Source organism: Telopea speciosissima, chromosome 10, assembly GCF_018873765.1.
Source record: "Telopea speciosissima isolate NSW1024214 ecotype Mountain lineage chromosome 10, Tspe_v1, whole genome shotgun sequence".
In the NCBI taxonomy this organism is placed as follows: Eukaryota; Viridiplantae; Streptophyta; class Magnoliopsida; order Proteales; family Proteaceae; genus Telopea; species Telopea speciosissima.
In genome coordinates, this window is record NC_057925.1 from 46112016 (window position 1) to 46138671 (window position 26656).

At 39.5% G+C, this 26656-nt stretch overlaps 1 protein-coding gene across 2 annotated transcripts in view; it reads right to left on the reverse strand.

The window, feature by feature from the left end:
• Positions 1–26532, reverse strand: part of LOC122642956 — a 68279-nt gene extending 41747 nt beyond the window's left edge. The window contains exons 1-2 of one of the 2 annotated variants that reach the window (XM_043836576.1): positions 26199–26532; positions 5105–5112 (exon numbers count right to left, since the gene is read on the reverse strand). In XM_043836576.1, coding sequence (XP_043692511.1) covers positions 5105–5112; positions 26199–26495 — 305 coding nt within the window. In that variant the 5' untranslated portion in view covers positions 26496–26532. Of the gene's footprint in view, positions 1–5104; positions 5113–26192 lie in introns of both variants that reach the window. The other variant, XM_043836577.1, reaches the window with a different exon arrangement.
• Between the last annotated feature and the right edge of the window lie 124 nt (positions 26533–26656).

Here is a 26656-nt window from a genome sequence, read left to right on the forward strand (position 1 = left end):
GTTTTTTGTCTAGGATTTGGTCAGGGAATTTGTCAGCAAAAGCTATGGATCTTTCTATTGGAATGACTTGATTTTGGTAGATGTAATGACCTAAAAATCTAACCTTGGTTTGGAATAATTCCATCTTTTTCTGGGAAAGAACTAATCCACTAGTTTTCATGGTGTGGAAGAAGCTCCTAAGATGTTTGAAATGTTGTTCAATAGACTTGGAGAAAACTAGAACATCATCAATATAAACTATTATGAACTGGCCAAAAGGGTTTAGGATATCGTTCATAATATTTTGGAATTCACTAGGGGCATTTTTTAATCCAAAAGGCATTACATTCCATTCGTAATGACCAAATGGTGTGGTGAAGGCTGTTTTGTAACGGTCTTCCTTATGAATTTGAATTTGCCAGTACCTAGATTTGAGGTCAAATTTTGAAAAAATAGTAGCTTGGTAAAGCCTTTGAAGTAACTCTTTCTTGTTTGGAATAGGATACCTAATCCATTGTAAGGCTTCATTTAAAGGTTTGTAATTTATGACAAGTCTGGGTGTTCCTCTTTCTATTTCAGCGTTTTTGTTAACGTAGAAAGCAGCACAACTCCAAGGAGACTTGCTTTTACTTGTTAAATTTTTGTTAAGAAGTTCTTGGATTTCCTTTTTACATATTTCTTGTAGTTCTTGGGTCATTTGGATTGGTCTGGCTTTTGTAGGAATGTCCTTATCTGAAAAACTTGGTTCATAAGGAAGATGGACAATATGCCTTCGTCTGTGCCAGAAGGCATCAGGAAACTCTGAACAGAGTTCCTTTTCAATTTGAGTCTTGGTATTAGAAATTTGTTTCTGAATTGTTCTTTCTTGGAGTTTTTGCTCAATAGTTCTATGATTAACTTCTTGTTTTAAATATTGCAGGTGTTTTTGTTTATTTTGAATTAAGCTTATAGTAGATTGTTCTGAAATGGCAACTGTTTTAAGCAGGTCTATTTCTTTTGTTTTGGTTTGTTCAAAAAACTCGAAATGGACTTGTTTTCCTAGGATAGTAGTTGTAATTCCTTGATCTGAAACAATAAAAGGTTTTATAAGTTCTAGGAAAAGCTGTCCTAGGATAACTTCAGTGTTCAGGTCCTTTACTAATATGAACACCTGTTTTAGACAAACTCCTTGGTTGCAGATGTGAACATCTGATAGTTTATAATTTACGTTTAGTTTTGTGCCATTTGCCCCTGTTAGCTTCTGGGTTGTTTTTTCAAAATACTGGGTTGGAACTAACCCTTCTTGTATGCAATTCATTTGAGCTCCTGAGTCAACCAGGGCTATGGTACTGATCTTGTGAGCTGAAGATATGACAATAGTTATATTGACATACCACTGTTGGCATTTGACTTTGTTAATTATATCGACAAAATCTTTGTTATTATTTGGTAAAGGTTTTGTACTGTTATCTTCTTCTTCTTCTATTTCTACTACTTGTTTTAACCTTTTTAGATCTGCTATTTCGGCTTTTATGTTTTTGATTTCAGTTCTTAGATCATTTGTAGTGACTTCTAAGTTAGTGATTCTAACTTGATCTGGATTTTGGGAAGAAGTAGGAGTTTTATCAAACTTTTTATAAATATTTTTTATGTTATAAGGGGTTGCCTTAGTTTGAGGTTTTGCTGTGGAGACTTGCTGTAGGAGTTCTTGAGCATGTTGAAGATACAAAGTTTTAGTATGTTTATCTTTAATTTGATCAACAAAATTGAGGAACTCTTCTAGTTTGTTAAAATTTTTTATTCCTGAACTTGTTTGTACCATGTTGATGGACTTTGATGATTCGGACTCATCACAATTTTTACAAAATACTCCTTGACTGCAATTGCAAGGAGAGACTTGTTCATCACTATCACTATTTGACTCCATTTGGTTTATTTGTTCTTCTTGGAGTTCTAATTCATTCTCGGAGCTGTCTTCTCCTAAATCAGCTAAGAGTTGAATTTTTGTATCATCGGGCATTATAAGTGAATTTATCTTTTTTGCGAGTCTACAGTATTTGGCTATATGGCCTGGCTTGCCACAGTTATAGCATCCAGTCTTGGTGTTTTGGGTTGGTCTTGATTTTTGAAAGGTTCTCTTGTAAGGCCTATGTTTCTTGGGGCTAGACCTATTATCTAGATTTTTATCTGGTTCCTTTTGGGTTTTGTACTTATTAGAGTATCTATTTTTGAATTTCCTGTTATGCTTATGACTCTTATGTTTCTTTTGGGAAATGGCTTTAGAATCAAAACCAAACTGTTCACAGAATCCCCCTAATTTTTTTTTGTAGGATTTTGATTCTTTTCTAATTTGTTTTCTAAGTTTGATGTCTGTGCACAAAGCTAATCCTTCTTTGTGAACAAGACTTATGAGGTCACCATAGGTGAGGGTTTGATAGGGGATTTCCCCATTGTTCTCTTCTCTTAATTTTTGTTTGATTTTTCAGAGAATAAACTAGGTAACCCAGTAAGAAACTTCTCTTTCCAGCAGGGAAGATTTGCATCGTCCCTAGTTAGAACCTTGGTCATGAATGTGTCCTTATACCACTTGAAATCATGTAATTTTTTACATTTGAGGTTTGATAATTGTTCAGAAGATCTGTCCTTAAGTCTGGGAGGATCTCCTAAGAAATATTTGGTTATACTAAAAATCAAATTGTTGACTGCATCTTCAACAGGTTCGTTTTCAATTATAATTGGTAAACCTTGTTCATTAATTTGAATGGCATTTAGTATGGATTCTTTTTCAGTTGGACTGAGAACATTATCCCACCAACCTTTTAGTTGACCTGTAAACCCAGAAATAATTATTTCTGCTATGGCTTGGTCAGGTATGTTCTTGATCCGATGAGTATTGCTCACCATGGTCATTTCTTGAAGCTTGTTAGCCAGATTGTAATCTGACATACCATCTATGTTCCATTCACAGATGGTACCACTTTGGTAATTTGCCTGGGAAAATTCCCTTCTTTGTTCAATTTGGAGATCTGGGTATGTTGGTCTTGGATAATAGTTGTTGTTCATGTATGGGCTAGTAATAGCATTTACATGGTCTTGTTCCTCATCATCACTGGATGATTCAGAGAAAGCTAATTGTTGAATGTTTGCCACATTTGAAGCAGAGCTTCCATGTGTTTCCTTTTGAGGCATGTCGGGGACAATTAAGTTTTGTAATCTTGTGGAAATTTGGCTTACTAGATCTCTATTTTCTTGAGTATTTAGATTTTTTAGGCTCTTGTTGGAAATTGTGAAAGGTTTGAACAGAGTTGTTGTTGAGGAAGTACTAGCTTGACTTAGAGACGTTGGTTCAATAGGAGTGTCCTTTTGAATTAAGTTCTCTATCCTGATTAGTTGACTTCCTATGGTTTGTAAGTACTGATTTGTATAATTTGTTTGTTCAATAACTTTCTTGGATCCATCAGAAACACCTTCAGTTGACCTAAAAGGTGTTGCTGCTATTTCCGTGTTGTTAATTTTTATCTTAATATTTGAACTAGGAGGGTGTATAGTCTCAATGGTTTTATCATCAGCTAATTTCCAGGTGTGGTAAGCCTTTTTACTAGCGTTGACGTTTGAGAAAGGATAAGGAATGTTATTGTTACTTGTGTAAATGTCTAAGTATGTAAAGAACATGACATTTACTTTGATAGTTCTCATCTTATCGTACCAAAGGTTTTTAATTTCTTGTTGTTTTTCTTCTGAGAAGTAGCTGAAAAACCAATCTCTTTTTTCAGCGTTTCTGGGTGAATTGAAATCTACTCTGAGTTTGGGTTTGTCTATCTCATAGTCTTCTACTGTTATGACCGCAACTTTTGCTTCGTGTTGCATGTCAGTTTGAGTTGGTGAACTTGGGTTATTTGTCGGAGAAGACTGGTTAGACTGTTCTTCATAAATTCCTTGGGTGACATTACTATTAATTGGAGTATGCAATCCTAAGATTTGTAAGGACCTTAATTGTTCATGTAACCTTTGATTTTCTAAGTGAAGACTTGCCAGAGAACTAGAAGTTAAGGCTCTACTTGGAACTTGACTAAGTCTTTCAAATTCTTCAGTTTTTACTTGTTTATCTTTTCTCTGGAATGTTATAGTAACCATTCCGTCTTGATCTTGATTTATAGATTCAACGTCACTGTTTGGTTCAACAATTGTCTCAGGGCAAGGAGCCTGGAGACACCATTTTGTTGGAAATTTAATGTCTTTCCAGCTTACAGTCTTTGGGTGAACGGTTCTTGAATGGACAAAATCTGTTTCTATGAACGTAGTTTGTCCTTTGATGGTTCTTCTCAGGGCCTTAGGTCTTAAAGTCCTCATAGCCTTATACTGGATTCTATGGATTATGGCAATTGGTATTGATCCTTGTTTCATCTTGTAACCACTTGTAAGGATGTTTACTTTGAGAGTATCCAAGAGGTTTGCATCATTTAGGGAAAGGTTTATGTCTGGGTAACAATTGAAATAAACTGGGCCTTTGTGAAGACTTGTTTCTATCATCCCTAAAAGGGAATCATCAAATTGCAGGAACCTTTGATCCCTGAGTGCAAGCAGCAGGGCTACGTTGAGTCCTTCCCTATGCAGGGGTTTGATGGCAACTTGTATAAGTCCTATGTAGAGGTAGTTGAAATCCTTTTTAAGTTTGTTAAGATTTGAAGGATCTAAAAGTTTCAGTGAAACTATACCATTCTTGCTTGTAAACTTCTTTGGTTGGGACCTTGGGTAAGGTCCAGTTTTGCAGGGACTGGTCAAGATCACTTGTTAGAACTTCATTACTAATTACTTGATTTGGCGAACTGAAGTCGCCGACTAGTCTCGAAGACATGGTTCTACCTAGTCTACTCATAGTTTATCGGAACATATCCCCCTAACTAAGATATACTTCCATTCACCAAAGGGTGAAGGAGATTTTAGTTGCTAATCAACCGCATGTCTGGGTCTTACCTCTTGCCCAACGGCCCCAAAAGCCAACTAATTCTCACAACGCAACTCCCAGAGGACTGCCGGAAAGTAAAACAGAAAAGGAGAGAAGAACTTTAAACTAAGGGTCGGCTAAATAGAATTTGGCTCTGATACATTTAACCAAAATATATATATATTTAACCAAAATCAGAGTAGCGGAATCTGTGTTATAACTTAATATATAACTGTGATAGTTTATCCAAGTTTAACATTTCAACTCATCCAAATATCGGCTGATACCGAGCATTCCCATCAGGACTTATGTATTACATAATAATTAATAATACATCGCTCATGACGGGAATCAAAATAATATAGTAGCATGATCAATGTAGCAAAATATAATGTATCAAAAGGGGGCCACCAGCCCAAATAACCAAATAACGCTACTCTCCCAAGTAGCAGTCAGGTCCATGCTCCCCTACCTCAGGGGCCCACCAATCCTCACCACTGCCACCCTGAGGGGCCACGAACTCTGAGCCAATCGGCTCCTCCACACCTGCATCACAATCTAAAAAAAAGGTTTCCACGAGGAATGAGCTCCCTTGAGCCCAATGAGCAAATCGAATCATGCAATTGGTTACTACATACATGAATGACAATATACATAATGAAATAAACAATAACAATGTGCACCTAAATCTAATTCTAAGTCAGGTATAGTGCTACTGCAACACCCTAGGTAGCATCCCTGGCCCTCCATCTCTCACGGATGGCCTATCCGGCGATGTCAAACCCGAGTTACGCAGGGAGCCTGCCGGTCCCGGTCCTCGATCGGACTCGCCGGTCCCAGTACCTCAATCGGAATCACTGGTTTACCCAGCAAACCCCCAAGGTTAACCCCACTGCCACGGTTCCGGTCCTCGATCGAAATCGCCAATCCCAGTCCTCAATCGGAATCGCTGGTTTCCTCGTGGGGGGTCATCTAACACGTAAACCCTTGTTGGAAAGGGTCGTAGCACTGGGTACATAATGCCTGGCCAACAACACCTACTGTCTAGTGGTGTACATACATTAAAACATATGGATTCCATCATTATCAGATCGCACAACATTGTCATTCACAATATACATCACTATACTCAATCAAATATCACACCATAACAATAATTGAAAGTAAAGTGCATCCTAGTGTCTACACTCAACATGGAAGAGTCTCCATTATTAAACAATAGATTTCCGACAGGTAAACATACATGTACGTGTATGGCAATCATATAATGAAATGCAAGTAGGTGCGGGTATCCGATTTCCTCACCTTGAGATCCGGGCAGAATATGCGTTAAGAGGGGTCTGGCGTCCTAGAATGTGGTACGGCCTCCGTGCTTGGGTGCCCTAAGATTACACTAAAATGCATGAATTGCCCGCACATAGGTATTTAAAAGAGGAGGGGCGTCGATAAGGTTTTAAAAACCCAAAACAGGACACAGGAAGATGGACTTCCTGCACCTATTTTCCTGTGTCATCTTCCGGTATTTTCCCGAGAGGAAACGGCAGATGGAGGCCTCCAGGCCGGAAGATGGTCACCTGGGCTCCATCTTCCTGTGTGCCTGATGGCATCTTCCGGTGTCTATCTGAGTCTCAAATGCCATTTTAGTTTTGTGATTTTTGCCTCTTAATCCAAAATGGTTTATACCAATGGTTCTTTATGATCTATTGGTCAAGAGGGACACCACAAGTTAGGGTTTCATAGGTTCCAATCACATGGATCTACAAACCCAAGGGTTTGATGGATCATCATACATAATAGGAGTTTTTGGTACATGGAGGTGCACAAGAGGGGAAGATATGCTAAATCAAACCTCCATGAGTTGTTTGACACACAGCCGTATAGGTATAGCTCAAGGTTTCAAAGGAAAACCTTAAATCACAAGTTCTTAGGTTAGGGTTTACCTAAATGGTCTTAGGTAAACATTAATGGAAGCAAAGAGGCCATTATAGTTCATTTAGCATAAGAATGGAAGCATTAATGTCCTCCATTGATGGCACTCCCCATTGGTAGGTAGAGCTCCATTAATGGGAGGGCATTACTCTTCCATGATCCCTTCCAAGGACAATAAAAAGAGGGAGAAATTGAGATTGAGGAGAGTGTACCTTCAATGGTGAGGTGAGGTGAAAGGGTGCTCCTCCCACCTTCTTCTTCTCCTTCTCCTCTTTCTTCTTCTTCTCTCCTTCTCTTCCTCTCAAATTCGTTTTAGATTTCCTCTGATTGTTCATCACACACTTAAGGACAATTGATCCAGTATGGACCCTTTGTCACACTCAGAGGGGGTAACCCTCAGCGATCTACCGTTTTTGCAGGTAGTCTTCTGCTTGTGCTTTTGTAGGCGGCTGAGCCGGCTAAAAAGAAAGATGATATTTGAAAATTAAACTGAAAGTATTATATTAGAAGAGATCTTGGATTACAAACACAATCTTGGAATATGCTAAGGATTTGAGACATTCAGGGACTTGGATACAAGTAAGACTACCAGAAGGGTTAACTTACAAGTATGGATGAGGACTTGGAAGCTTGAGATATAAGCTTATGGAACTTGGGAAGAACACTCGAACTTAGAACTACAGATTCTTGTCGCAGAACTTTGCTTACAAAATTTGAAAATAAAATGAAAAATTTGAAGAACTACTTAGTTCTTTTTTATGTTTGAAGTTGGAAGAGAGTTGCAGAGTGTTTGCTCTTCTCTTCTCCAATTTTTTCTCCTGCTTTGAATGTGATCCGCCTTGGCTTTTAAAGACGGAAAGGATTAAGGAACGAGACTCTTGGCGGGCCATAGCCACGTGAAGGAGCATCTTCTTTTTGACGAAATGGTCTTTTCTTTTGGAAAAGCTGGCCAGGCGTGACAGGGAAACGTGAATCACGGGCTTGCTTTCTTGACTTTGGAGACGTTGGGTAGAGAGCACCGAAAGCAATTTTGCCTTGAAGTGGTCTTGATTGGTAATGGGGGCACGTGGCATTCCATGTCTGAGGGACAGACTGTTTTCCATAATGTACACACACTGTTTGTACTCAATTATTTAATTACCGAGTAATGGCAATAGTGTAAAAGGAATCTTCCTTACGTCACACTAGCATAGACATCCTTTTCCCAAACGGGTTGCCCAGATTGTCCTCTGGCTAGGATACATGACCTAGATCCAAGGGTTTTGTAAATAGTTTTTTTTTTTTTTTTTTTTTTTTTTTTAAAGGAGCCCTTATCTGGTTCTGTTTGACCTGCGGGTCAAATGGTCAGCAGTGTTGCCTCGACCTCTTCCGCGTCCTCTGTTTGCAGAATGGGCCGAAGAAACTGATTCTGCTTGTTGAGTAAGCAGGTCTTCATGGTCATCGGGGTCTTGGGCAAACTGTCCCTCATGAAGATGATGGGACAAGGAATCCATACTGAATCTTTCTTCTTCATCTTCGTCTTCCTCGTTGGCTGGGCAGAGTCAAGCAAGTTCTTCTTCAAGTTGTTTCCGCCTGAGGCGGATTTCTTCATTGGAACCTTGAGAGTGAGTGACTTTTGGAATGGGCTTTAGCCCAGTAATGGCTTTGATGATCTTGTCAGTGGTACAGTGTGTAATATTACATCCGTCCCACCATTTCACATAAAAAATCCTTGCCAGGACTGGTAGGGTTACTTCATGTGTTTCAAGGTGCTGAACTTGATATTCCCAGTACATTATCCAGGCTAAGTGACATTGTAGGAAGAACCTGAATAAGTCTGATTGTCCTGGGATTTTTGAAGTGATTTCACAGAACTTTGTAAAGACTTCCACAAGGGATGAAGGAAGTACTTCTTCGATTCGTCCATATGTGTGCCACCACTTTGAGAACCAGTTTGGAATATTGCTTTTGAACTTGTAATCAAAACAGAAGAACCACGAGTGTCTTCCTTTTGAGTTTTGCCAAAGGAAAGCGTAGTGCCAAGCATCCACATAATCAAAGTAATTGTATCCTTTGGGCCTATAATGTTGAGAGAAGTCCTTGTGATGAAGGGGGGACATTCCCCAATCTTCGGCGTTGATGATCTTGAGAATAGTGACTGAGGAGTGAGTCACAAGAGACTTGTCTTCTTTGTCAAAATTTTGTTTGATTCTGATGGAATCGGTGTCTACGAGGATGAATTCGTAGAACTCTTGAGATTTTGTTGGGTTTGGGGAGTAGAATTGCCAATCTTGGTAAAAGATTCTTTTGGCAATGTCTGTTGCAGAGGTACATTTATGGGTGTAGTAGTCTTCTAAGATGAGGAGGTCTTGAAAAATACCTTTGTTTACATACTGGCTTTCTTGGATGGGCTTTGGTGTTTGTTGGGTGAGCTTTTGAGGGGGGAAATTAGTTACTGATTGGGAGGAACTTGGTTTTGTGACTGTTTAGGATGTCCCTGCAACAATGTGAGAAAACGGGACAATTGATGTGGTTTGAGAGGAGTTTGTTATCTGTCTCGGAGGTGGAGTCTTGGCATATGCAGTCTTAGACTTGACTCTTGAAAGGGGGTTGTCATCTTTGGGAGGCATGATGCGAATGAGATTTATAACCTTGGGGCCCTGTAGGAATTCTCGGGTGAGAAAATCAGGAATTGAATTTAGCTCTCCTTTTATATATTCAATTTCAAAATCAAAACTGGATAAAAGAGCTTGCCATCTTGCGAAAATTTGTTTTGAAGCAATATTTTAGACATCATTTTTTAAAATCTCCTTGAAATTTTTGGATGCATAAAACTACTGACAAAATTTCCTTTTTGATAGTACTATAATTTTTTTGTGCATTGTTCCATGATCCAGATGTGCATTGAACCAATTTCTCTTTTCCTTGATCAACTTGTTTGAGGATTCCTCTATACCCAAGGTCTGAAGCATCCGTTTCAACAATCTTAGGGAGTTCTGGGTTTGCTAAGGTTAGGCATGGGATTTCTTTGACCAATTTTTTTATGCCCTGGACGGCTTTTGTTTGTGTCTCAGCCCATGCAGGGGCTTTCTTCTTAAGCCTTTGGTATAAGGGTTCACAAATTTTGCTTATTGAAGGGAGGAAGTCTCTAACACAATTCAAACTTCCTAGGAATCTTTGTAACTGCTTCTTTTCTAGAATTTGGTCAGGAAACTTTTTTGCAAAGAAAATAGTTCTTTCGATGGGGATGATAGTCCCCTGGTAGATATAATGTCCTAAAAATCTTATCTTAGTTTGGAATAAATCCATTTTTTTCTTTGAGAGGACAAGTCCATTTGTTTTGACAACCTGATAAAAGCTTCTTAAGTGTTTGAAATGTTGGTTTATTGATTCGGAGAAAACTAAGACATCATCTATATAAACTATGGCATAATGGCCATAAGGGTTAAAGATGTCGTTTATGATATTTTGGAACTCACTTGGTGCATTTTTCAATCCGAAGGGCATTACATTCCATTCGTAATGTCCAAATGGAGTTGTGAAGGCAGTTTTGTAGCGATCTTCTTCATGGATTTGAACTTGCCAGAATCCAGACTTCATATCGAATTTTGAGAATATTTTAGCTTGGTGTATTTTTTGGAGCAGATCCTTTTTATTGGGAATTGGGTATCTGATCCATTGGAGAACTTCATTTAGGGGTTTGTAATTGATTACCAACCGAGGGGTTCCTCTTTCTATCTCAGAATTTTTGTTTACATAGAAAGCGGCGCAACTCCAAGGGGATCAGCTTTTCCTAATTAATTTTTTATCTAAAAAGTCTTGAATTTCCTTTTTACAGGTTTCCTGAAGTTCTTGGCTCATCTGGATTGGTCTTGCTTTGGTAGGGATATTTTCTCAGAGAACTCCTTTTCATAAGGAAGTTTGACTATGTGTCTTCTTTTATGCCAGAAGGCATCGGGAAATTCGGAGCAAAGATTAGTTTCAAATTGGATTCTTATTTGGTTTATTTGGGTTTGAATATCTTTCTTTTGTAGTGTTTCGGCAGTTTTTAAATGCATGATTTCTCTTTTTAAATGGTGCAGATGCTTCTCTTTTGATTTTATTCTGTTTATAGCCGGTTCTTTTGTAATAGCTAAGGCCTTAAGATTCTTTATGTGTTCCATATCAGAAGGTTCTAAGAAGTCAAAACTTATTTTTTGTCCTCCTATTTTTGTAATTAATCCTTGATTTGTTACTTTGAAGGGTTTTATTAACTCTATAAAGGGTTGTCCTAGTATTACTTGGCAATCTAGATTTTTGACTAAGATAAAGGATTGTTTAAAACATATTCCTTGGTTACAAATGTGAACTTCGGGTATTTTGTATTGGACATCAAGGTAAGCCCCGCTGGCGGTGGTTAGCCTTTGTCCAGTCCTTTCAAAGTATTGGGTAGGAACGAGTCCTTCTTGGATGCAGTTTAGTTGTGCCCCTGAATCAATCAAGGCTACCGATGTGAATGTGTATGATGAGGCTATTGTTAGACTGATCTTGATGAACCATTTTTGGGGGGGAAATGCTTACTACAAAATTCTGATTTGTTTGTTCGGTTCCTGTTTCTGGGTTTTCAGTTTGTTTGGACTTTCCTTTGAGCCTTATCAATTCTTCTTTGACTTCTTTTGTTTCTCTTTTTAGTTCTTGTGTTGTTACTTCTAGATTTGTGATCCTGGTTTTTTCAAATTTTTCCGTAGATTTTTTGTTCTCAAATCTCTTGAAGACTTGGTTAATATCATAAGGCTTTTGTCGTTCTTTGTTTTCCTCTAAGGCTTGTTTAGCTTCTTCTAAGCATTGTATCCTAACTTGGATATCTGCTATTTGTTCTATTGCATCAAAAAAGGATTGTCTCATCATAATGATGCTTTTGGTTGCTGGACTATCCCCAGAGGAAGAATAAGTTTTTATAGCAGAGGTAATACAGTTACATGCCACGGCATCAGGTTCAGAGTCAGTTTCATTACTGGACTCACTTTCATGATTGATTTGGTTTACCTCATAATAAGTTTCACCAGAATCTTCTATGTCTGAGTCAGACTCAACAAATATCTTAAAGATTTGTTCTTGAGTTTCATGGTCTAAGCTTAGAAGGCTTACCTTCTTAGCAACTTTGCAATATTTTGCGATGTGGCCTAATTTTCCACAATTGTAGCATCCCCTTTTATCAGAGTTTGTGGGTCTTTCTTGTTTTGTGTTTTCTTGGGTTTTCTTGGGATGGAACCTTTTCTTTTTGGAATACCTAGGTTTTGTATAGTATTTTTCTGGGCTTGTTTCTTTAAAGGGTCTCTTGTTTTTAGACTTGAAATGTTTTTTATGTTTTTTGTTTGATGGGGGTTTTGGAATTGGGAATCCGTATTGTTCACAAAATCCTCCTAATTCTTTGTAGGATTTGTTCTCTTTTTTCATTTGTTTTGCTAACCTTAGGTCAGTACATAAGGCTATGCCTTCTTCATGAATGGTATTGATTAGGTCTCCATAGGTAAGATTCTCATAGGGAATTTCACCATTGTTTTCTTTCCTTAATCTTTGTTTTATCTTTTCTAAGAAAATGTTTGGTAATCCAGTGATAAACTTTTCTTTCTAAAAGGGAGAATTGGCGTCTTCCCTAGTTAGAACTTTGGTCATGAATATATCCTTATACCATTTGAAGTCATGTAATTTTCTACACCTGAGGTTTGTTAATTGTTCCGAAGATCTATCCTTTAGCCTGGAGGGAGACCTTAAGAAATATTTAGTAATACTAAAGATGAGGGTACTGACTGCATCTTCAACAACACTGCCGTTTTCTAAGATTATTGTTCCATCTTCAGTGGTTTCGATCGCGGTTAAGACCTCGGTCTTTTGACCAGTGGTCAGGACATAGTCCCACCATCCTTTTAATTGGCCAGTAAATCCTGAAATCAGGAGATCAACCACAGCTTGGTCAGAGGTTTCTTTAATTCGGTAGGCATTGGCTACCATAGTCATTTCTTGTAACTTGTTTATTATGTGGTATTCAGACATTCCATCTATGTTCCATTCATAGATGACTCCACTTTGGTAAGAAGCTTGGGAATAAATTCCTCGATTTTCCATTTGTAAATCAGGGAAGGTTGGTTTTGGGTAGGACCTTTGAAAGTTTTCTTCTATTACATTTATAGTGTTTGGTCTATTGTTGGTTTCTTGGAGATTTATGACTCTTATTGTTCTTCCAATCTCTGAGAGTTGGGATTGGCTTTGGGATTCCTTTTGGGGTGTTTCTGGGATGACTAGGGAGCTTAATCGTTGTTCGATTTCTCTTAAGGCATCAACTTTGTTTAGAGCTTTCATGTTTCTTTTATTCATGTTATGAGGAGTAAACATGGGTTTTATTTTTGAAGCACTAGGGACATCCTTGGTGGTTCTAGTATCTTGAACATGGGAATCTAGTTTTGGTTGTACTAGGGTTTCAATCCTAGATAATTGGTTTCCTATTGTTAATAGATGTTGGTTTGTATAGTTTGTTAGGCCAATGAGTTTCTTTTCACCTTCAGTGGCTCCGCTTGTTGCTCTAAATGGGGTAGCGGGGATTTCTGCTCCATTAATGGTTAGTTTGAGATTGGCAAGTGGAGGGTGGATAGACTCAATGATATCATTGGAGTCAGTTTTCCAAGAGGTAGTGGATTTCTGATTTGTATTTAGACTAATGAAGGGGTAGTCTATTTCATGATGTTTGGCATACATCTCTAAATAAGTAAAGAATACTATGTTGACTTTTTCGCTGGTTATTACATTATACCAGTGTTCTCTAATTTTGCTCCGTTGGTCTTCTGTAGTGGCTTCAAAGAATCAATCTCGTCTATCTTTGTTTTTTGGAGAGTTGAAGTCTTCTCTCAACAAGGGTTTGTTTATTTGGAAGTCTTCTTCGCAAAGAATGACTCTTATTTGGCCATCTTGTGTAGGAGCTTCCATCTGAGAATAAGATGGTGACCTAGGGGGTGTTGGAGTTGAGTCAGATCCTTGTGTTTCAGCTTTGTAATCTTGATACATTCCATGTAAAACATTTCTATGTTGCCTAAGGTTGGTAAGGCTACTATTTTCTGATTGGTAGGCCGTGTGGTAACTATAGTTTGAGGGTGTACCGGAGAATGAAGTTCTGGCAGGTTGTTCTTTAGATTTCTTTAACAAGGATCCTACAGGTTCTTTTCCCTTTTGGGTGCCTTGCGTTCTGTTGAACTTGATTGAAACTTCTCCATCAATAGTCTGGGTGATGTATTCACTTCTCTATTATCCATTTGTGGGATAGGAATTTGGCATTGTAGTTTCCATTCTTCTGGGAATGAGATTTCATCCCATTTCGAAATTCTAGGAAGAATAGTCCTGGCGTGAGCGAAGTCTGTTTCTATGAACCTGGTTTGGCCCTTTTCAGATTTCCTCAAGGCTCTTGGACAAGAAATCTTTTTCATAGCTTTGTACTGGATTCTATGGACAACAGCTATGGGTATTGATCCTGGCTTCATATTGTAGCCATGGGATTTGAGATTGATCTTGAGGGCATCTAGGATGTTTTCATCTTTTAGGGGTAGACTTATGTCAAGGTAACAGTTAAAATGGACTGGTCCATAACACATACTTGTTTCGATGACTCCTATGAGGGAATCATCAAATTTGAGGAATCTAGTGTCTCTTAAGGCTAAGAGTATGGAAGTATTTAACCTTTCTCTATGGAGGGTTTTATGGCAACTTGAATAAGTCCTATATGAATATAGTTATATTTTTGTTTGAGTTGCTCAAGGCTTTTGGGATTTAGCAGGCAGATTTCCTGCATATGTGGGCTGAAGTCTACAGTTTGTTCAACGGTATTGATTGTTTCAGCGAAGCTGTAGAGGTCTTGTTTGTAAACATCTTTTGTCGGAACTTTGGGAATGGTTCACTTTCTGAGACTCCCTTCTCTCTTTTGTTCGTCATTACTTATGATGCTACAGTTTGAACCCCAATCTTCCAAAGTACTGGAAGACATTGTCCGACTTAATTGGTCTATGATATGGGTACTATCCCCCCTTTAAAAGTGCATATTGCCGTTCTAAGATGGGAAAAGGCACTATCTCGTGTAATACCATAAACACCGGGACTTACACTCCGTCGGCCCTAGAAACGGTTCAGTGCGAGATACTATCAGACTCGTCCCACCCAGTAGGTGTAGCACAAAGAGAGAGGGTAAGAGCACAATATCACGAGCCTATTCTTTCAGGCAATGGCTCTGATACCAGTTTATATATATATATATATCTCATCTTTATCTTTGAATTATCATGTGTGGTTTGGATGAGTTAGCTTAACTACTGCATCTGTGATCCTGACGGAGGTACGGGAGCGTAGTTGTACGCTCCGATCACAGATTCCAGTGGTTTGGGAATCAGGGTGTGACAACTTGGTATCAAAGCTCGGGACTATATACCGTGACATGCATGGGATGTACCACGACATGCATGAGATGTATCGCGACATGCACGACAGAGTGGTCCATATGGAGCGTCGTACGAGACGTACCGGTTCTCCCGATACGCCACCACCACCAGCGCCACAGTGACGCAGATAGCAGTTCCAGATCCACTCCTTTTTGTTGTCTTTGGCCTTAGACCCTTCAAAAAAACAATTTAAAGTTTCTTAGTTTCTAAAGTAATCTCTTCTTTTCTCTATTTTTGATTCTTGACTGTGAGTCTGGGTACCATCCCAGACATAACATTATCTTGCTATTAGTACGTAGTACTTAACTTTATTGCATCGCTTCTTTACTTGTCCTATCACTACTAATGTGTTCTTACAAGCTTTTATTTGACCGTATCATGGAGTACATCGGATCGGTTGGATCACGAGTTAGCTTAATGTAGAGCATCGCGCTCTGATAACCAGCCCTCCTTCTAACTTTTCTTTAATAAAATGTCTGTCAACCTCCACATGCTTGGTACGATCATGCTGAACAGGGTTGTGAGCAATGCTAATAGCAGCCTTGTTGTCACAATACAACATCATGGGAAGAGGAACAAGAGTACTGTTAGATATAATGGGCCAGAATACCGGGTATTCTGGACTTTTTCCCTTTATTATTTTGTTAGTTTCTTGCGTGTGGTTTAGTCCCACATTGCTCATGTAATTACGTTCATTCTTTCATTATCGTTATAAATACATATGTGTTTGGGATGAATTGATCATCCAAGCATCGAGTTCTAATTCTGATCCTCTTAACATGGTATCAGAGCTGGTTATGAATTAGGACTCGCATTGCCATCCACGATCCCCTTCCCTCTCTAATTCTCGATCTCTCTCCCCTTCTCTTCTCTTCTCTTCTCTTCTCTTCTTCCCTTTGTTTTGTTTTGTTCTTCTCTGTCCCATAGGGCAGCACTGATGAGGTGATCTATTGATCCAATGCTGCCCTCCTTTATTACCTCATCCCATGATATGAAGATTTGATCGATAGGGTGCTTGGCCTCTTTGCTGCGAATATTGAAGACTTCAGCCTTCGTTGGACAGATCCACTCTATACTACAAGGGATTTGTTCACCATATTGGAGCTCCAGACCTGCAGCAGATTAGTATTCCAGCACCTGCATCAAGTTATATCAAGTTACAGCCTCTCAAGATCGACATCTCTTCACACTTTCAGGGTTTTTCAAAACCCTGACAATAGTCGACCTTGGGGTTCCATCTATCAGTTGATTCTGATTTTTTGAGGAGTGATTCTCCCTTGTTCAAGACTAATTCGACTGCAATTTCAGCCTTATCCAGTCACTTTTCAGGCCTCAATTCATCTTATCGATTTCAGCACTTTCAGGGTTTTTTTCAAAACCCTGAAAAAATCGAGCTCAAGGTTCTCTCTGTCTGGTGTTGCTGATTTTTGGAGACATTTATTCCTTCATTATTAGAGGGCTTTCATCCTTGTTGCAGCCCTTAACTTGGAGGTTTTCTTGGGTTTCTCTTCACAATAGCCCCCTTCTGTGATTTGGGATTCTTCACTGTCTTCATGGGTGACTCTGTGGATTCGACTGCTACTTTTGTTGGTGATGGAAACAGCAAACCAGATTATCATATTTTTTCCCCAAATCCAATCAAGTTGGATGGCACAAATTACTTGCTTTGGTCTAGGTCTGCCTCCTTTGCCATTGCTGGCTGTGGCCTTACTAGTCATATTAGTGGAACCACTGCTATGCCTACTGAGGTTGGAGCTGCTCAAGACAAGTGGCTTGCCAACAATGGAGTTCTTATGTCCTACCGGATCGGTTCTATGACTACAGATTTGCAGCACAATTTTCTTCTCCTTGACATAGCCTCGGAAATTTGGGCTACTTGCAAGGAGACTTATGGACAGCTTGGCAATGATGCCCAGGTATATGAAATCAGGAAGAAGGTCCTTCACAATACTCTAGGAGAGTTGACAGTCTCCAAATACTATGCTACCTTGCGCAGCCTTTGGCTGGACCATTTTTCTGACTTTTACCCAAGTACAGCTGCCGATATTACTTCTTATAAGCAACATGTGGACAAGATCAGAGTTTATGATTTTTTGGCAGGATTAAATGTGGAGTATGATCAGATTCGGGTTCAAGTGTTGGGTCACAAGCCTTTTCCCACACTTGAACAGTCCTATGCCCTGGTCTCCTCTGAAGAAAACCGTAGGGCTGCCATGTTGCACCCTCCTATTACTGACAGGTCAGCTCTTCAAGCTGCTGCCCCTACCACTCCTGCTCCTAGTGGCTGCTTCTCTTGGTGATTCTACTACAAGGTCTGTTGTTTGTGAGTACTGTCACAAACCTTACCACACCAAGGAGAAGTGCTGGAAACTTCATGGGAAACCGGCTGACTTTGAAGCAAAGAGGGCTGCCAAGACCAAGACAAAGACAAAGACCAAGGCCCATCAGACTGAGACTGTTACTGCAGCCCCTGCTACTGACACTGGTCTATCCCAGGATGATCTACAGGCACTCCTACGTATGCTGAGGTCTTCCGCTGCTGCTGCCTCTACTACATCAGCTACTGCCAATTCTTCTGCTCCTTCAGGTTCACACTTTGCCCGGTCAGGTATTCCATTTGGAGGTCATTGTGCTTCTGTAGCTTCACATCCTTGGATCATAGATTCTGGAGCTACAGATCATATGACCGGTTCCTCTAGCCTGTTTCACAGATATTCTCCCACTTCTGGGAAAGACAAGGTTAAAGTGGTTGATGGTTCCCTTTCTTCCATATCTGAAAAGGACTCATCAACTGCACTTCCTCTCTTCCCTTATCCTCTGTTTTGCACATTCCTAACTTTACTACTAACCTTCTTTCCATTAGTTGTATTACCCGTGATCTTAACTGCAAAGTTACTTTCTTTCCTTCTCATTGTGTATTTCAGGATCTGGACTCTGGGAAGACGATTGGATTGGGTAAAGTGCATGGTGGGCTGTACCTGCTTGATGATGGTCGCTTCTCTCGACCACCATTACCTTCTCCGCTACACCAAAACTCCATGGTCTCTTCTAAACTATACCAGTGGCACTCTAGGTTAGGTCACCCTCCTTTAGGAATTTTAGCTCATTTATTTCCTAGTTTGGTCACCCTTCGTACTAAGGATGACTTTTTTTGTGAGGTTTGTGTTCTGGCCAAACAGACACGTTCAACTTATCCAATTTCAAATAAAAGGAGTTCTTCTTGTTTTCAATTGGTGCATTCTGATGTTTGGGGCCCTAGTCGTAAACCATCTATTTCTGGTCATCGTTGGTTTGTCTCTTTCATTGATTGTCATTTTAGGAACACCTGGGTGTATCCTTTGCACACAAAAAATCAAGTTTTTTCATGTTTTCAGCACTTTCATAAAATGGTCCAAACTCAGTTCCAAGCTACTCTCAAAGTAGTGAGAAGTGATAATGGAACAGAATATACAGAATCACAATTTCAAAAACTATTAGGAGAAAGTAGTGAGAAGTGGGGGTATTCTGGACTTTTTCCCTTTATTATTTTGTTAGTTTTTTGCGTGTGGTTTAGTCCCACATTGCTCATGTAATTACATTCATTCTTTCATTATAGTTATAAATACATATGTGCTTGGGATGAATTGATCATCCAAGCATCGAGTTCTACTTCTGATCCTCTTAACAAGTACAAATATCTTGCAATAAACCTTTGAGCCTTAACATCTCACAAATACCTTGTGCCATAGCACGAAACTCTGCTTTAGCACTAGACCTTGCCACGACATTCTGTTTTTTACTACGCCACGTAACAAGATTGCCACCAACAAATGAGCAATAGCCAGAAATGGACTTTCTGTCAGAGGAACCAGCCCAATCTGCATCAGTATATGCTTCGACACGAAGATGACCATTTGGAGACAAAAGAATACCTTTACCCGGTGCTGATTTTAAATACAGAAGGATCCGGATAACAGCATCCATGTGAGAGGAATGCGGATCATGCATGAACTGACTAACAATACTCACAGATACTGCTATGTCAGGTCTTGTATGAGACAGATAAATGAGCTTACCAACCAATCTTTGATAACGACCTTTGTCGATAGGAGTTTCCTCGTTTTCTTTAAGTCTGGTAGTAGCATCCACAGGTGTATCAGAAGGATGACACCCTAGCATCCCAGTCTCGGTCAATAAATCTAGGATGTACTTTCTTTGAGAAAGAAAGATGCCCTCAGAAGACCGAGCAACTTCTATCCCTAGAAAGTACTTTAGTTTTCTCAGATCCTTTACTTCAAATTCTCACCCAAGGTAAATCTTCAACTGGGTGATTTCATGATTGTCATTCCCAGTCACCACAATATCATCCACAAACTATTAGGAGAGTTACCTTTTCACCATTTTTCTTGATAAACAAGGTATGATCAGCATTACTCTGCTTATAACCTGCAGAGACCATTGCCTTGTGAAATCGTCCAAACCAAGCACGGGGGGACTGTTTCAGCCCATATAAAGCACGCATCAATTTACAAACTTTCCCGCTGGTCTTATCACAAGAGAAACTAGGTGGAATGTCCATATACACTTCCTCGTCAAGTTCTCTATGGAGGAAAGCATTCTTCACATCTAATTATTGTAACTCCCAGCCAAGATTCACTGCACAAGAAAGTAGCACTCTGGCGGTGTTTAATTTCGCAACTGGTGCAAAAGTCTCCTGATAATTGATCCCATAAGTCTGAGTAAATCCCTTTGCAACCAGACGTGTTTTGTATCGATCCACAGTGCCATCTGCCTTCTGTTTCACCACAAACACCCACTTACATCCAACTAGTTTCTTTCCTGGAGGAATTATCACAAGTTCCCATGTATCATTCTTTTTTAAGGCTTACATTTCTTCCATCATTGCTGCTTTCCACTTTCCATCTGTAAAAGCTTCCTGCCAATTTTGGGGAATACGAACAGAAGAAAGAGAGGAGACAAATGTACGAAATGATGGGGAAAGGGAGTCATAAGAGACTACATGAGAAATGGGGTGCTAGGTACAAGCCCGAATACCTTTACAATGAGCAATAGGTAAATCAGGAGACGAAGGAGAAGATATGTTACCTGGAGATTGATCTGGTTCCAGGGCCGACAACTGTAGTGGTGCTGGTGTTACAGTGGATGGGAGTTGTTTGTATTTGGAATGTCCCCTGTGATAGGTTTTAAGATTAGAGTCGTTAATTTTCTTCTGAAATTCTCTAATGGTTTGTTGGACTGGAGTCATCTCCCCCTTAAGGGAATTGTCACCAATAGGATTTTCAGCATCTTCTAAGTTCTCCCCCTGGGGAAAATCCTGTGGGGAACCATCAGAGGGAAGAGGGGAGGAAGCAACAGTCGGTTGAGGGGTGGGAGAAACAGGTGGTTGGACCTGAGTCGGGGTCTGTACGGGAAGGTCAACCATCACATCTTCACTGAAAGTCTCCCCCTAAAGAGGTGTGGATTGATAATAGGAGAGAGATTCATGAAAGATAACATCCATACTGGTAAAGGTACGACGTGTAGGAGGATGGTAACACTTATATCCCTTTTGGGAGGGAGAGTATCCTAAAAAAATACAACGGGTCCCACGAGGTTCGAGCTTGCCCGGAGATCGGGTATCACGAACATAACAGACAGCCAAAAACTTTAGGTGGGATGACAAAGGAGGAAGAACCCTGTAGTAAAGAAGCAAGGGTAGCAGAGTCAAGGACTCGGGTCGGGAGCCTATTGATAAGATAGGTAGCAGTCAGGATAGCATCTCCCCAATATTGGGAAGGGACAGAACGGGCAAACATAAGAGCCCAAGTCACCTCAAGGAGGTGGCGGTTTTTTCTTTCAGCCACACCATTTTGAGCTGGGGTATCGACACAATTGGTTGATGGAGTATACCACGGGCAACAAGGTATTGCTGGAACTGACCATCCATGTATTCTTTACCATTGTCACTCCGCAATATCTTGAGAGTGGCAGTGTATTGGGTTTGAATCATCTTATGAAAATTTTGGAAATAAGAAAAAACTTTACTTTTGTTGTGCATTAAATAGACCCATGTGCTCCTAGAATAACAATCAATGAAAGAGACAAACCAATGATGGCCTTTGAGAGATGGTTTTCGGCTAGCCCCCAGACATCAGAGTGGATAATATTAAAAGGAGAAGAACTTCTTTTATTAGAAATGGGATAAGTAGAACGATGTTGTTTAGCCAAAACACAGGCTTCACAAAAAAAATTGTCTTTATGACATTCTTTAGCTAATGCTGGAAATAAAAGAGATAATGTTCCTAAAGGGGGGTGACCTAGTCTGTTATGCCATTGTTGAAGTTCAGAAGAAACTAACGCGCTTTGATGTGTGGGAGAAGCCGAAGGTGGTGGTGAAGTAGGGCTCCCATTGATGCAGATTCGTTACCCAAATGGGCTTCTTTTATTAGGAATAAATCTAGGGTTTGGTTATATACATGTTGGGCCTTTGTTCCCAAGGGTTTTCTATGTAATAGGCCACTTTAATGAGCCTAAACTAGGGGTACATAGGTTGCATGCGGGATTAGCCCAATACTTAGTTTTTATTTTGTGTTTTTAATTGAACTGTTTTAAATTGGTTGCATCCAATTGGTTCAATTGGTCTAATTTAAGTGAAGTGATCCTATTGGCTAAGAGGTTCTTATATCCTATTGGCTACTAGGGAATCTTCTTTATTTTAAGTAGTTTAAGTTGTTTTAAGTTATTAGGACTCTATTTTGAGTCTATTTGAGTTTCCTAGTCAGTTAAGTAGCTAATAGGTTAAGGATAAAGTTAGGCCATTCCTTTTTAGTGTCTAACTCTAATTTTGAGTCTTTTATATAAGGTTCTAAGGGGGCCATGTATTGTACACGAATTTGATTAATAAAAATTAGCTTTATGCTTGTTGCCATTGCTGCTGCTTCTCTCTTCAGAGACGTCTTGTGTGTCATATCAAGACCCCTTGTGAGTCATATCAAGGGTTAGGGCTGGTGAACTCCGGCGACTCCTTGCATCTTGTAGATCGGGAGGTCCTTCTTCTTCAATCAAGTTTCTTCAAAGCTGTTGCCATTGAAGACCTGCAACAAGTAAGAAATTCTGCAACTATTCTTCTTCCTTCTAGAAGGTCACATACAAGGTGATTTTTTAGATCTACCAAACCAGCCATCCGATTGAACTCAGATTTTCACCATACCTCTATTAACCCTAATTTGGGAAGTGATTCAAATTTGACCTAATTCCTGTGGTCTGATTTGAATATATTCTCATATTTCCCATTCTGGCCCTACCTCCATTAAAGCACAGTTTCAGACCTTAAACCATACTCGATTCTGGTTTCATGCTCAGAATAAGTAGTTGATTTCATGACATATTAATTCTGAAATTAGTAACCTAATCATGTCTCTAAACCGTAGAATCCCCTACTCCTACCTCCATTAGGAATTGTCTCCAATAACCATATCTTGCTGCCCAACTCATCTAACCTACTTCCATTCACTCAAACATCATAAAACCTATACCATTAGACTTCCCTACACCTGCCTATCATTACCATATAAGACAACCCTAACCTAAACCTAACTTTAACCCTAATTAGCCTTGGTGTGCCACAACTTGCCACAATGCTCACATTTAACTGCTGTCTTCATAGATTTTGGAGTATCAACAACCAAAGGGGTAGAACCAGCCCCAGTATGCAAGGCTGATCGATCCGGAAGTGTAGTATATTAAGCATAGCAGTTCTTCAGCGATCTTCACTATTAACCAAGGCATAGGACTGTTCCAATGTAGGGAAAGGATCTTTGCCTAGAATCTGAACCCTAATTGGGTCGTATTCCACATTAAAGCCAGCCAAAAAGTCATAAACCCTAATTTTGTCAACATGCTTTCTGTAGGCAGCATTGTCAGTGGCATTAGTGGGCTGATAATCAGAGTAATGATCAAGTTCTTGCCAACACTTGCGGGGTTCAGAATAGTATTGAGGGATGGATAAATCATTCTGCTTGGTGTCATGGATTTTCTTCCTTAATTCATAGACCTGAGCATCATTCCCTACCTGTGAATAGGTGTCTCTGGCAGCCTTCCATATCTAGGCAACAGTGTCTAGGAGAAGGTAGCCCGGTGCAATTGAAGGATGCATAGAATGAATAAGATATGACATGACCATGGAGTCAGTAGATAACCATTTAGTCTTGGCAGCTCCTTCTTCAGTAGGGATAGGAGTAGTGCTTGTAAGGTGTCCTGTGTAGCCACGGCCAGCAACTGTAAGGTAAGTGGATCTGGACCACATTAAATAATTTGTCCCATCTAGTTTGGTGGGAGAAGCAAAAGGAAGATACTGCGTCGAGAAGACCCATCGTAGTCGTGAAGTGATGCCGGACATCATGTACGGGTTTGTAAATTCCCACAAATTTAGCCGTCAGAAATGGCTCAAACTGGGATCGAATTCCCTGCAGGTGGTGGGGAATAAGCCTTCAAAAAATCAGAAACTTCTGATGATGGAATAAGAAACCCTAATAGGGCTGGTTACAGAATCGAGTAGAACCCTGGGTTTTGAAACTGTATGAGTTTCAGCCGTCAGAACAGGATGAAACAGGGATCGAGTATCTCCCTTGTAGTGGAGAAGGTACCCTCCAAAAATTGGCCCCTTCGGATGAGCCAATAAAAAGCCCTAAATTTAAAAAAATTTAGGAATATCTGAATGCAAAGTAATTGCAGGTTTGAATCCGATGTGGATTGGATTCAAATCTGCAATCTGAAATAAGTAAGGTGTAGATCAGCAAGTACAAGGATCAATCTCCAAATAGAAAACAGAAATCCAGCTTGAATAAGGCAACAGCTCGATCTCCAAGGTTTGGAGGAAACCTGCGGCAGATTCAGATCACACCAGTGTTTGTATAATCTTCAGTGAGGTGTCATTGAGGGCAGCAGCTAATTCTTCATTGGATCACCTCAAAGATGCTGCCCTGAATGAAATAGAGAGTCCGAGAGAGTTGGAGAGGAAGGAAACCAGTAGCTGAGAGAGTTGGAGAAGAAAACCAGAAAAAATCGAGGGGGAGGCTGCTCTTCAGATCAGAGGTGGCTCTGATACCATGTAAACAGCCTTGAACATGAATGCTTGAGTGATCAAAATCGATCACCCAAGCCCTTTATTTATAATAAATTGAATTACAATTAATCAAAGTAAGAATAGGAATGCTACCTCAGTCCTAATCCTATTAGGAATTCCTAATACAACTAGGAATACCAAAATAGAACTCGGCTGAGCAAAAAACAATAAAAAAGAGAAAAATAAAAGAAAGACAAACATAATATGACTAGGACTAATTACCCCAATCGGGTAAGTAGCCTATTTCAACAGAGATAAACTAAGGAAAACAAATGTATCTGTATAACAAAATCTAAAATCTGTAAATTTAAAAGGGCATGGAACCATGTCCAAAGTTTATGTTGTGAGCATTTGCAAGCAATATGCACATACCATAACAATAAAATTATATATATTAAATATGTCCAGACTTGGAGTATCACATACTATGAACTTAATTGGAACCAAATAAACCAGAAAATTAAGTAACAATGCTTAAACCTAATAACTATTCGTGTTTATTATGACTGATCTGAACAGACATCCAGAGGGATGCAATCTTGTATTCTCTGTTTTTTGCTAACAACATAGTTTTGGTTGACAAAGTGTAGAATTGAGGATGGATGCTTCAAAATCTAAACTTCTGAGATAATCCAAATTTAAACAGAACTTCTGGGGTGAAATTTTAGTAAAAATAGGAGTAGGAATGAAGATTATGATTGATGAGCAAGATCCTGTAAATGGCCATTTTTATTATCTTGGTTTAATCATAATGAGAGGGAGAAAGAATTACAATGGGATGGATGAAGTGGAGAGAAACTTCAAGAGTGTTGAATGATATAAATAATGTCGAAATCGAAGGCTAACTTGTATAAGATGGCTATAAGACCAGCAATGCTGCATGGAACTGGATTCCGGACAACAAAGAAAAAACTTAAACTGGGCATAAGTCAAATGAGGAAGTTGAGTTAGACGGTGGCAAGGCAAAGAAGGGTAAAATTATAAGTGAAATACATTCGAGGAAACTTGAGATTTGCACTGATAATTTAGAGTATGAGCAGAAATTGTTTGATAGTGGTCTTGTAATGTGCAATAAAAGCCTTGGAATGCACAAGCAAAGTGATACTATGCAACTTAGAGGTGGCAAATGAACAAGGATAAGGCAGAAAACCTGGATTGAAGTGGTGAAGATGGACATGAGTACTTAGGAATAAACAACTGTAATGTTGTCAATGGAGCCGAAAAACATAGCAGGATCAGTGTAGCTGATTCCAAGTAATTGAGACAACCTCTCAACTAACTAGTGATCTTTGATAATTGCCCGATTCCTGCCTTACAAGAGCCTAATCTATCAAAAGATTGAAAGATTCCCTTTTCCGTCCATGGTAATGTCAACTTTGGAAAACTCTCCACATAGCATCTATAGCATATACTGAGAGATCTAAATTCAAAATATGCAAGGTGTTTCGACAAACTTTCTCCAAGATCCTAAAACTCGGGGTCATTCTCAAAAACATTAATGGTCACACAACAAATTTTACCAATACAGGCATCTTCAGAACTATAATTCACCAAGAGCCTTAAGCAAAGCACAAAAACCCTAACTACCACAGTATCAATGTTCAAACACCAATTCAGATCCCAAAGAAAATAATTTGGAAATCATCCAAACCAAGCAAATTTCACCAAAAACCCATAATCTCAAATTATGTGCCTTGCCAAAAAAACCTTTAATAACTCATAAATATCATATATGAAAGCACAAACAAACAGAAAAACAGAAACCAAGAGAGAAAAGTAAATCAAAGATCACCAGAAATATGAAAGAACGAGAGAGGCATACCAGAACGTATCGGAGCTTCTTCCTAGGTGGCTCTTCCGTTGGTGCGACAGCGTTGTCATCCTCGGGGGTATTTTTGTCGCCGTTGTTATTGTTACTCTGAGATAAGGGAGTCCACTTGTAGAGGAGGAGATGAGAGCCGTTATTACCATTGGTACCGTTAGAGTGAGAAGAATGATGATTGGCAGTGTTAGAGGGCGACACGTGGACCCACTTCTTCTTCCATTTCCTCACAAGGCCGCTGAACACGGTCGCTGGTCCATATCGAGTCGACGACCTTCCCAGTCTCGCCCCTACCCCCTCCATTTTCCCCTCTCAATTCGGTAATTTAAGTCAAAATCTCTCTCTCTCTCTCTCTCTCTCTCTCTTGCAGGAATTAGCCGTTGTTGGGTTTCTTTCAAAAAGTTAAACAATAAAAACTCAAAACCATCGCTGCTTGAGCTTGAGTGCTTGACTGCATCTCTCTC